Raw genomic sequence first — 12,282 nt, 5'->3', positions numbered from 1 at the left:
GCTCCTAATCAGATGTTCACCTTGGGAAAGCAGCCAACATATTCAAGAACCCCTCCCACCCCGGACATTCTCTCTTCTCCCCCCTCCCATCGGGAAGAAGATAAAAACCTTGAAGGCACGTACCACCAGGCTCAAGGACAGCTTCTGTCCCGCTGTTATCAGACTCTTGAATGGACCTCTCGTACAATAAAGATGAACACTTGACCTCACAATCTACCTTGTTATGACCTTGCACCTTATTGTCTGCCTGCACTGCACTTTCTCTGTAACTGCAACACTATATCCTGTTTTCTTTTTACTGCCCCGATGTACGGAGTGATCTGCCTGGATGGCGCGCAAACAAATGTTTTTCACTGTGTCTCGGTACATGTGACAACAATGAACCAGTTACTATCTCCTCATATAATCTCCCTTCTATTCCTTGACCATTCAGGTGTCTGTCTAAATGCCTCTTAAAACATAGTGATCGTCATAACGATCATAGAGTCGTCTAGCCATACTGCATGGAAACAGGCCCTTTCACCCAACTGGTCTTGGGGTCCCATCTAAACTAGTCCCATTTGCCTGTGTTTGGCCCAGATCCCTCTAAACCTTTCCTATCCATGGACCTGTCCAAGTGCCTTTTAAATGTTGTTAATGTACCTGCCTCACCCACTTCCTCTGGCAGCTTGTTCCATGTACGGACCACCCTCTCGGTGAAAACGTTGCCCTTCAGGTCCCTATTAAATCTCTCCCCTCCCACCTGAAAATTGTATCTGACTCCTCCACCTCTGGCAGCAAGGTCCAGATATAAGACAAGACAAGACATCTTTATTAGTCACATGTACATTGAAACACACAGTGAAATGCATCTTTTGCATAGAGTGTTCTGGGGGCAGCCCGCAAGTGTCGCCACACTTCCGGCACTAACGTAGCATGCCCACAACTTCCTAACTCGTACACCTTTGGAATGTGGGAGGAAACCGGAGCACCTGGAGGAAACCCACGCAGACACGGGGAGAACGTACAAACTCCTTACAGACAGCGGCTGGAATTGAACCTGGGTTGCTGGCGCTGTAATAGCATTACACTAACTGCTACACTACCATGCCTTCCCATATATCACCCACTCTCTGTGTAACAATAAAACTTATCCCTCAAGTAACAATGTGCTGGAGGCAGAGGATGGTCGACGTTTCGGGCCGGGACCTGCATCAGGATCTGCAGCAGCAGCACTTTGTGTTCTGCTCCAGGGTCCAGCATCTGCAGTCACGTGTCTCCGGTGTACCCCTCAGATCCCCATTAAATCTCCTTCCTCTCACCTTCACCCCATGCCCTCTCATTCCAATACCCCTGGGGCATTTGGGTGGGCCACCGGAGGGTGATTGGGTGGGTTTATTGACGACCTCATTATTTGTTGAAAGGACTTGGCCAACAACGTGAAGATGCTGCAGGAGGGACTTCAGCCCGTCTGCGAAGCGGCAGATAAATTGGCCAGACGTCTAGACCCCTCGTCGTCTGCAGCTGTTCAGTCAGACGTTCAGCATTTGTCTGGACGAATGTCCTTTCTGGTGGAGTTACTGTCACTGAAGGCACAAGAGATTCAGGTAAGGGTCATTGACAGCCTATCTCATCCCCACTGTGCTGGCCCCCACTGTAACACGATGCAAGTCGTGGAGCAGTACAGCAGGCAAACAGGCCCTTCGGCCCAACTGGTCCATGCTGACCAACATGCCCATCTAAGCTGGTCCCATTTGCCGGCCTTTGGCCCGTATCCCTCTAAACCTTTCCTATCCATGGACCTATCCAAATGTCTTTTAGACGTAATTGTCCCTGCCTCACCCACTTCCTCTGGCAGCTCGTTTCATACCCACCACCCTCTGGGTGAAGAAGTTGTCCCTCAGGTCCCTTTTAAGAGAAGGACCATTGCGGATGGCATTGAGAACTGGGAGCTCACAGAGACCCTGTGTAAGTGGTGGGAGGAGGGCAAAGCACACCACCCCAAAAAACTACACCCACCCACCACGACAACCCCCTCCTGCCCCACAGTGGGGAATAAGGAGACACCAGTGGATGTCACAGAGTCATACAGCACGGAAACAGGCCCTTCAGCCCAACTGGTCCATGCCGACCAAGATTCCCATCTAAGCTGGTCCCATTTGGCCCATCTCCCTCTAAACCTTTCCTCTCCATGGACCTGTCCCCAAGTGCCTTTTAAATGTAGTTAATGTACCTGCCTCACCCACTTCCTCTGGCAGCCTAGATCACTCTGTGTGATATATGTAGATCTTCAGGAGGCATTTAATTCCATACCCCACAAGAGGACAGACAAGAGAGTGTGTATAATGGGGTTACTTTCAGACTGGCAGACTGCCACGAGTGGCTTGTCACAGGGATCAGTACAGGGTTCCTATGCACGAGCTGCATCAGTGATCGGGATGAAGTGACAGCAAAGCGTATCCGGGGTGGGGGAGCGAGCTGTGGGGAGGGAGCAGAGTCCATACAGGGAAGGCAGAGGGGTTACCCAGTGGGCAAGGAGCTGGCAGACCGTGTGTGACGTGGGGGAATGAGAGGGTTCTCGCTCTGGGAGGAAGAATGAAGCACACTTCAGACCCTGCGGCCCTGTGGATGTTGTGTGGGGGTTGTGGGCACTTTGGGTCAAACTGTAACCCCACTGGTGCGGGGCTGGCAGGTTACTGCGGGCAGAGAACAGGCTGGGGAAGTCTGGCTGAGTCCTCCCTGACCTTGGCAAGTGCGGTCGGACCTCCCGAGCCTGAGTCGGCACAGCGTGGATCAACTCCACGTATCCTGGCATGAGGGGAATGTTCCATGAGGAGGGGAGGTGGCAGTGAAAGACTGGACGGGGGGGTTGGTGGGGGGAGATGCTGAGGGGCTCTGGAACAGGGGGCACACACAGCACAAGGGATCAGCCATGGGACAGGAATGAGGATGGGTCCAGGACAGCCCCCTGACCATGTTGGTGGGTCCCACTGACACCTCACACAGCCTCCTCCCCGGATACCAGGGAGCTGATCCTCCTCTCCCTCCTCCGCCTGCTGAGATCTCGCCTCATGTTTGCCAGGGTTTACTGGAGCAACACCAGGACTTCCAGAGGCACACAGAGAGCCTGGAGATGGTGCTGAGTAGATCGGAAGAGGCTCTGAGATCAGCTGTGCCGGGGCCAGAGGCAGTGGAACAGGCCCGTACGGAGATGGTCCAGGTAGGTGCCACCACCCGCCCCTGGCCCCAATCCCAATAGATTCGGGCTATCTGCCCAAAATCCTTGCTCAGTGGGCAGAGGTCTGGCCAACTGAGTCATGGGTAGGTCAAAGCACAGCCCGTCCCACAGTGTGACCCTCCCTTAGTACCACCCCTTTTTTTTTACAAAACGTTTATTCGCTAAAAGCACTACAAAAACCAACCAATAGCAATACAGCACGTCTAATACAGAAAGAAATAACTAAGCAAAACTAATACCCGCGCAACACTACGCCTGCCACCGCAAATACACAACACTTCAGAACAGAATCACATTGGAACGTCCACGACACGCGATCCCCTGAGGGGCCCACTGAGCGCTGAACTCGGCCAGGGTGCCCGCGGAGACAGCGTGCTCCCGTCCCAAAGACACCCGCGTGCGCAAGTAAGCACAGAAGACGGGCAGGCAGGCTGACCTGCCAGAAGCCTAGGCAGCCACCGCCGCGTCCCGTGGATGGCCAGCTTGGCCAGGCCCAGCAGAAGACCCACCAGGAGATCCTCCGCGCGCCCCGCCCCGCGCCACACCGGGGCCCGTAAACCAACAGCGCCGGGCTGAAGTGCAACTAGAGCTTAAGCAGCTGCCCCTTCAGATACTCAAAGGGGGCTGCAGCCTCTCGCACTCTGCGTACGCGTGGTACACCGTCTCCTCCTGGCTGCAGAAATGACAGGCGGCTGGGGTGTTGGTGAACCGGCTCAGAAAACGGTTGCATGGCATGGCCTGGTGCAACACCCTCCACCCAGGTCCCCGACATACAGCGGGAGAGACTCCTGCATAGAGAGACCTCCACCGGGGACCCCCCCCCCCCCCTTCAGTACCACCCTCCCTCAGTACCACCTCTCCCACAGTGTGACCCTCCCTCAGTACTGCCCCCACGTCCCTCAGTACTGCCCCCCTATGGTCTCTCCGTTACAGGACAAACTGCAGGACGTTGACCCTCGGCCTCCCGGCTCCTGGAGACGGTGAAGCGCCTCAGCGCAGGCCTGGCGCTGAGCGAGACGGAGCACTGCCGGGTGCAGGAGCTGGAACTGCGGTGGGAACGGACGCGGGACACGGCCTGGGCACGCTGCAGGTACTCCGGGGTGACAGACTCTGGGGGGGCCGGGGTAGGGCAAGACCGCAGTACCGAGGTCCGTCCACCACCAGTGGTGGCACAGAGTGGAGGGGCCGAGCGGCTGACCACTGCTCCCACGTCTGAAGTCACGGCCTCCTGCTGTGCAGAGTCCCCAGAAGCTGGGTTGAATGGCCTCACTGTGTAATGATCCCACGACCATGAACCGCAGGGTGAGGTGTTGTACAGTGTGAACTGATTTCCATGGTGAGACGTCAGTGCTCCGGTGTCTGGGGCAGGGTTCGAACCAGCAGCTCTTGGTGTGTGAGGCAGGCCTGCGCCCACTGGGCCATTGGTGGTCCCTGAGCCGAGGATTTGTTGCACAGGCAGTGTTCCCACTGCAGGAGGGAGGGTTGGTGGGGGTGTGGGAATTCTGTCTCTGGTCGGGATGTGGGGGAAGTTTCACCGTCCATCTCGAACCAGCCCATGGAGGTGATGGTGCTGACCCTCCCTGGACCACCGGGGTGGACACCCACACTTTCTCTTGTGACTGGTTGGAGAGGGAGCTGGTTGCTGGGAGCCTGGTGCACTTGTGGCACAGACGGGGTACGTCACACCGCAGGAGATGTGGTGAAGTCTTCACACCTCCCACTCCTCCAGCGGAAATTGAAGCGGGCGCTGTAAGCCCTCTCCTGTTGACCCGGGTTCATTTCCGGCCGCTGTCTGTAAAGAGTTTGTACGTTCTCCCCGTGCCTGCGTGGGTTTCCTCCGGGTGCTCCGGTTTCCTCCCACATTCCAAAGACATACGGGTTAGGAAGTTGTGGTCATGCTATGTTGGCGCCGGAAGTGTGGCGACACTTGCGGGCTGCCCCCAGAACACTTGACACAAAAGATGCATTTCACTGTGTGTTTCGATGTACATGTGACTAATAAAGAGATCTTATGTTATCTGTTCAGGCCCCTACTTCACTCCCAGCCTCGGCTCTGTGTGTGGGCAGCTTTAACCTCACACCACCAGCAACTACAACCCCCTCCCGCCGTCTCCCCAGCCTCCTGCTTGACTCTGTCTCTGCCCCCTCTGTTCCTTCAAACCTCCCTCCCCAACCGTTCACGGGACGTCCCCCAGCCCTCAGTCCCCAGTATTGTGGTCTGTGACATGCTGTGCTCTCCCCTGGGGACTTCCAGCCGCTGAAGGTCCCCCTGAGCATCAGGTGTGGTGTTGGACCCGCCAGCTGTAAATACTCCCCTCCCCCCCACCCCCCCTGCCTGCCCATGACCAGGGGCCTGCACTGACTATTTCTGGTTCCAGCCAATTACAGCGAGCGGGGAGCTCTGGCCGCCAGCAATGGAGGCATTTGCAGGGGATGGTGGAGGAGGCGCTGGAGGCTGACATCCCCGGCAACTACGGACAGCTGCAGGAACGGCTGGAGGCCCACAAGGTGAGAGCCAGCCCCGGGCAGCAGCCTGAACCCCGGGGAGAGCCTGCTGTCAGCAATGGCGAGGTGTGCAGTGTCGTCCCTGTGCATGTGCCTGTGCCTTTAAGGGGATGGAGCGACTGGCCGCTCCTGCAAGGGTTGCTATCAGTGCGTGCCTGTGCCTTTAAGGAGACGGCTGCTCCTGCAAGGGCCGATCACCCCATGCCTGTGCCTTTAAATTGCCCCAGCCAGGAGCAGTTGGGGTACCTGTGCGGTGGGAGGGGTGGGGTGCGACTGTTGCTGAGGGATGGGGATGGGGTGGCTGGACTTTGGGGAAGGTTCAGTCCAGTGGGGGGGGGGTGGTGGTGGGTGTGACTGACCACCTGTCACTGTGGGGGGAGCCCCATCAGTGACGAAGACCCAGGGGTCAGAGGGACTCCCCCCTGCGATGGGCAGCGGGACTGCTGGCTGGCAGTGTGGAGGGGAGGGGAGAGGCGCTACTGGAATGCAGGGTTACCAGTCAGGGTGGTGGTCGGGAGTTGGGGGGAGGGGGAGGGGGTGGGGGAGGCTGCTGGAGGAGGGGGAAGAGGAGAGAGAGGGAGGGGGAGGGGACAGGGAGAGGGAGGAAGAGGGGGTGTTGTCCATCCACTAACTCTGCCCCTGACCCAGGTGCTGCAGGTGGAGATGGCGCTGGCTCGACAGACGCTGGACGCGGTGGACGGCGAGAGGTCACCGTATCCAACCGCACCGGGTCCGCACAGGTGACGGCCCTGCCGGGGTCGTGTCTGAGCCCGCGCTCCCTCACCCTCTCTCCCTCAACCCCCCATCTTCCCCCCTCCTCGTCTCCCTAACCCCCGTCTCCCCCTCCTCATCTCCCTCACCCTATGCTCCATCATCCCCTCTCTCCCCATCTCCCCATCTCCCTAACCCCTCGTCATTAATCCTCATCTCCCCCTCTGTCTCCCTCACTCCATCTCCTCATCCCCCTGCACTCCCTAATCCCCCATCTCACCCTCTCCCTGTCTCTCTCACCCTCATCTCTCTAACCCCGTGCTCCCTCTTCCCCCTCTCCCCGTCACCCTGTCTCTCTCACCCCCATCTCCCCACATCCCTGCACTCCCTAATCCCCCATTTCCCCCTCTCCGTCTCCCTCACCCCTCCGTCTCCCTCACCCCTCCGTCTCCCTAAACCCGTGCTCCCCCACCCTGCATCTCTCCCACCTTCCCGCCTCTCCCCACACTCCCTCCCCTGTGCCTCCCCACGTTGCTGCCCGTGTGATCGACTGGAACTGACCATCCGGGTCTGAACGTGTGGTCTCTCCATCACCTCAGCTCCCTCTCCTTCCCCCCCTCCTCTCCCTCTCTCCTTCTCTCCCTGCCCCTCTCTCCCCCTCCCTGCCCCTCTCTCCCTCTCTCCCCCTCCCTGTCCCTCTCTCCCCCTCCCTGCCCCTCTCTCCCTCTCTCCCCCTCCCTGCCCCTCTCTCCCTCTCTCCCCCTCCCTGCCCCTCTCTCTCCCCACACTCTCCCTGCCCATCTCTCCCCCCACTCGCTGCCCCTCTCTCCCTCTCTCCCCCTCCCTGCCCCTCTCTCCCCCTCCCTGCCCCTCTCTCCCCCTCCCTGCCCCACTCTCCCTCTCCCTGCCCCTCCCTCTCTCCTACTCCCTTTCTCCATCCTCCCACGATTCATCCCTCTCCCCGACCCCCTTCCTCCTCTCTCTCCCCCCTCTGTCCCCCTCCCCACCGCCTCCAGAGGAGGTGGGCAGGGGAGTGACGAATGCTGATGCCTCTCCCTTCCCTTGCAGTGATGCTGACACAGTGACCAGGATCTCCCCCGGGATGTCCCCCGAGCTCCGCTGCAGGATCCAGCGGCGAGGGACCGAGCTGTGTGTCCGTGCCAGCCAGTGGCTGCGGTTCAGCGAATCCTGGGCCAGGCTGCAGCAGGTGCTGGGCAGTGCCACAGCCCGTCTGCGAGCGATGGAGAGGCTCAGCCGCTACAGCCTGGGACTGCTGGACCAGCTTCAGGTAAAGCACGAGGGATCGGGCCTCAGCTCCTGCTGCCTCGCCCCAGCTGGTCCTGGATCAGAAACACAGACTCACTGAGGGTTTCCTGACTCTCGACCCTCCCACCACCCCGTCCTTCCCCTCTCCCTCCCCCCTCCCCCGTCCCTCCCCCACACTGACCCCCATCCCTCCCCCCACCTGTCCCTTCCCTCTCCCCATCCCTCCCCTTCCCTGCCCCCCGCCTCTCCCCCTCCCATCCCTCCCCTCCACCCATCCCACACCCCCTCCTCGCCCACACCCCCTCCTCATCCCACACCCCCTCCTCGCCCACACCCCCTCCTCATCCCACACCCCCTCCTCGCCCACACCCCCTCCTCATCCCACACCCCCTCCTCATCCCACACCCCCTCCTCATCCCACACCCCCTCCTCGCCCACACCCCCTCCTCGCCCACACCCCCTCCTCGCCCACACCCCCTCCTCATCCCACACCCCCTCCTCGCCCACACCCCCTCCTCATCCCACACCCCCTCCTCGCCCACACCCCCTCCTCGCCCACACCCCCTCCTCATCCCACACCCCCTCCTCGCCCACACCCCCTCCTCGCCCACACCCCCTCCTCGCCCACACCCCCTCCTCGCCCACACCCCCTCCTCGCCCACACCCCCTCCTCATCCCACACCCCCTCCTCGCCCACACCCCCTCCTCGCCCACACCCCCTCCTCGCCCACACCCCCTCCTCATCCCACACACCCTCCTCGCCCACACACCCTCCTCGCCCACACCCCCTCCTCATCCCACACCCCTCCTCGCCCACACCCCCTCCTCGCCCACACCCCCTCCTCGCCCACACCCCCTCCTCATCCCACACCCCCTCCTCGCCCACACCCCCTCCTCATCCCACACCCCCTCCTCGCCCACACCCCCTCCTCATCCCACACCCCCTCCTCATCCCACACCCCCTCCTCATCCCACACCCCCTCCTCATCCCACACCCCCTCCTCGCCCACACCCCCTCCTCGCCCACACCCCCTCCTCGCCCACACCCCCTCCTCGCCCACACCCCCTCCTCATCCCACACCCCCTCCTCGCCCACACCCCCTCCTCGCCCACACCCCCTCCTCATCCCACACCCCCTCCTCGCCCACACCCCCCTCCTCATCCCACACCCCCTCCTCGCCCACACCCCCTCCTCGCCCACACCCCCTCCTCGCCCACACCCCCTCCTCGCCCACACCCCCTCCTCATCCCACACCCCCTCCTCGCCCACACCCCCTCCTCGCCCACACCCCCTCCTCGCCCACACCCCCTCCTCGCCCCACACCCCCTCCTCATCCCACACCCCCTCCTCGCCCACACCCCCTCCTCATCCCACACCCCTCCTCATCCCACACCCCCTCCTCGCTCACACCCCCTCCTCATCCCACACCTCCTCCTCGCCCACACCCCCTCCTCATCCCACACCCCCTCCTCATCCCACACCCCCTCCTCGCCCACACCCCCTCCTCATCCCACACTCCCTCCTCATCCCACACCCCCTCCTCATCCCACACCCCCTCCTCGCCCACACCCCCTCCTCATCCCACACCCCCTCCTCGCCCACACCCCCTCCTCATCCCACACCCCCTCCTCGCCCACACCCCCTCCTCATCCCACACCCCCTCCTCATCCCACACCCCCTCCTCGCCCACACCCCCTCCTCATCCCACACTCCCTCCTCATCCCACTCCCCCTCCTCATCCCACACCCCCTCCTCGCCCACACCCCCTCCTCGCCCACACCCCCTCCTCATCCCACACCCCCTCCTCGCCCACACCCCCTCCTCATCCCACACCCCCCTCCTCATCCCACACCCCTCCTCGCCCACACCCACTCCTCATCCCACACCCCCTCCTCGCCCACACCCCCTCCTCGCCCACACCCCCTCCTCGCCCCCACCCCCTCCTCGCCCACACCCCCTCCTCGCCCACACTCCCTCCTCATCCCACACCCCCTCCTCGCCCACACCCCCTCCTATCCCACACCCCCTCCTCATCCCACACCCCCTCCTAATCCCACACCCCCTCCTAATCCCACACCCCCTCCTCATCCCACACCCCCCCTCATCCCACACCCCCTCCTCATCCCACACCCCCTCCTCGCCCACACCCCCTCCTCATCCACACCCCCTCCTCATCCCACACCCCCTCCTCGCCCACACCCCCCTCCTCGCCCACACCCCCTCCTCGCCCCCACCCCCTCCTCGCCCACACCCCCTCCTCGCCCACACCCCCTCCTCATCCACACCCCCTCCTCGCCCACACCCCCTCCTCGCCCACACCCCCTCCTCGCCCACACCCCCTCCTCGCCCACACCCCCTCCTCATCCCACACCCCCACCTCGCCCACACCCCCTCCTCATCCCACACCCCCTCCTCGCCCACACCCCCTCCTCGCCCACACCCCCTCCTCATCCCACACCCCCTCCTCGCCCACACCCCCTCCTCATCCCACACCCCCTCCTCATCCCACACCCCCTCCTCATCCCACACCCCCTCCTCGCCCACACCCCCTCCTCGCCCACACCCCCTCCTCGCCCACACCCCCTCCTCGCTCACACCCCCTCCTCATCCCACACCCCCTCCTCGCCCACACCCCCTCCTCATCCCACACCCCCTCCTCATCCCACACCCCCTCCTCATCCCACACCCCCTCCTCATCCCACACCCCCTCCTCGCCCACACCCCCTCCTCGCCCACACCCCCTCCTCATCCCACACCCCCTCCTCATCCCACACCCCCTCCTCATCCCACACCCCCTCCTCATCCCACACCCCCTCCTCATCCCACACCCCCTCCTCGCCCACACCCCCTCCTCGCCCACACCCCCTCCTCATCCCACACCCCCTCCTCGCCCACACCCCCTCCTCATCCCACACCCCCTCCTCGCCCACACCCCCTCCTCATCCCACACCCCCTCCTCGCCCACACCCCCTCCTCGCCCACACCCCCTCCTCATCCCACACCCCCTCCTCGCCCATACCCCCTCCTCGCCCACACCCCCTCCTCATCCCACACCCCCTCCTCATCCCACACCCCCTCCTCGCCCACACCCCCTCCTCATCCCACACCCCCTCCTCATCCCACACCCCCTCCTCATCCCACACCCCCTCCTCGCCCACACCCCCTCCTCATCCCACACCCCCTCCTCATCCCACACCCCCTCCTCATCCCACACCCCCTCCTCGCCCACACCCCCTCCTCATCCCACACCCCCTCCTCATCCCACACCCCCTCCTCGCCCACACCCCCTCCTCGCCCACACCCCCTCCTCATCCCACACCCCCTCCTCATCCCACACCCCCTCCTCGCCCACACCCCCTCCTCATCCCACACCCCCTCCTCATCCCACACCCCCTCCTCATCCCACACCCCCTCCTCGCCCACACCCCTCCTCATCCCACACCCCCTCCTCGCCCACCTCTTCCCATCCCTATCCTCCACTCTCCCCTCCCCATCCCCATCCCTCCCCTCCTCATACTTCCTCCGTCCCTTCCCTCCCCATCCCCCACTCCCCTCCATGTCCCTCACCTCCAGTCTCCTCACACTCTCTCTCCCTTTCCGTCCCTCCTGTCCCGTCCCACCCCACCCCACCCCACATCCTCCTCCTTTTCCCTGCCCATCCCTATCCCCGTCTGCTCTGGCCCTCTCACCCACAATCCCCCGTCCCTCGGGGAGGAGAGAGTATGGGTGGGATTCTTGACAGCGACAGGGTAAAAGGTTACCGGGGGTAGACGGGAGTCGAGATAAAAGTCCGAGCACAGTGAGATGGGAGGTTAGCTTGGTCACAGAAGACTGAGGGCAGTGGTGGAGGGGTGTCCTTCTGACTGGAGGTCTGTGACCAGTGGTGTTCCACAGGGATCGGTGCTGGGACTGTAATCTATACAAATGATTTGGATCAAAATGTAGGTGGTCTGAGCAGTAAGTTTGCAGATGACACAAAAATCGGTGGATTGTGGACAGTGAGGAAGCTCGTCAAAGGATCCAGCGGGATGTAGTTGTCAGCAAAACAAAAGAGCTGGTCATTGACGTCAGGAAGGGGGGCGGTGTACACGCGCCTGTCTACATCAACGGTGCTGAGGTCGAGAGGGTTGAGAGCTTCAAGTTTTTGGGAGTGAACATCACCAACAGCCTGTCCTGGTCCAACCATGGAGACGCCACGGCCAAGAAAGCTCACCAGTGCCTCTACTTTCTCAGGAGGCTAAAGAAATTCAGCATGTTCCCTTTGACCCTCACCAACTTTTACCGATGCACCGTAGAAAGCATCCTATCTGGATGTATCACGGCTTGGTACGGCAACTGCTCTGCCCAGGACCACAAGAAACTGCAGAGAGTTGCGGACACAGCCCAGCGCATCACGGAAACCAGCCTCCCCTCCATGGACTCTGTCTACACTTCCCGTTGCCTTGGTAAAGCAGCCAACATAATCAAAGATCCCACCCACCCTGGACGTTCTCTCTTCTCCCCCCTCCCATCAGGCAGAAGATACAAAAGCCTGAAAGCACGTACCACCAGGCTCAAGGACAGCTTCTACCCTGCTGTTATA

At 61.9% G+C, this 12,282-nt stretch overlaps 2 protein-coding genes across 5 annotated transcripts in view; both read left to right on the top strand.

Moving 5' to 3' along the window:
- LOC127572755 (nesprin-2-like) overlaps positions 1–4,494 on the top strand; it is a 10,830-nt gene extending 6,336 nt beyond the window's left edge. The window contains exons 4-6 of the mRNA XM_052020390.1: positions 1,404–1,586; positions 3,062–3,199; positions 4,195–4,494. Of these exons, the coding sequence (XP_051876350.1) occupies positions 1,404–1,586; positions 3,062–3,199; positions 4,195–4,494 (621 nt within the window). The remainder of the gene's footprint in view (positions 1–1,403; positions 1,587–3,061; positions 3,200–4,194) is intronic.
- Positions 4,178–12,282, top strand: part of LOC127569986 (nesprin-2-like) — a 57,855-nt gene continuing 49,750 nt past the window's right edge. For 2 of the 4 annotated variants that reach the window (XM_052015133.1, XM_052015126.1), the window contains exons 1-4: positions 4,178–4,307; positions 5,596–5,725; positions 6,371–6,462; positions 7,502–7,721. In XM_052015133.1, coding sequence (XP_051871093.1) covers positions 5,651–5,725; positions 6,371–6,462; positions 7,502–7,721 — 387 coding nt within the window. In that variant the 5' untranslated portion in view covers positions 4,178–4,307; positions 5,596–5,650. Of the gene's footprint in view, positions 4,308–5,595; positions 5,726–6,370; positions 6,463–7,501; positions 7,722–12,282 lie in introns of those variants that run through there. The other 2 variants (XM_052015144.1, XM_052015151.1) reach the window with 2 other exon arrangements.

Source organism: Pristis pectinata, chromosome 1, assembly GCF_009764475.1.
Source record: "Pristis pectinata isolate sPriPec2 chromosome 1, sPriPec2.1.pri, whole genome shotgun sequence".
Taxonomy (NCBI): domain Eukaryota; kingdom Metazoa; phylum Chordata; class Chondrichthyes; order Rhinopristiformes; family Pristidae; genus Pristis; species Pristis pectinata.
Note: the sequence above shows the minus strand (reverse complement) of the source record. Positions and strands in the feature narration are given on the sequence as shown.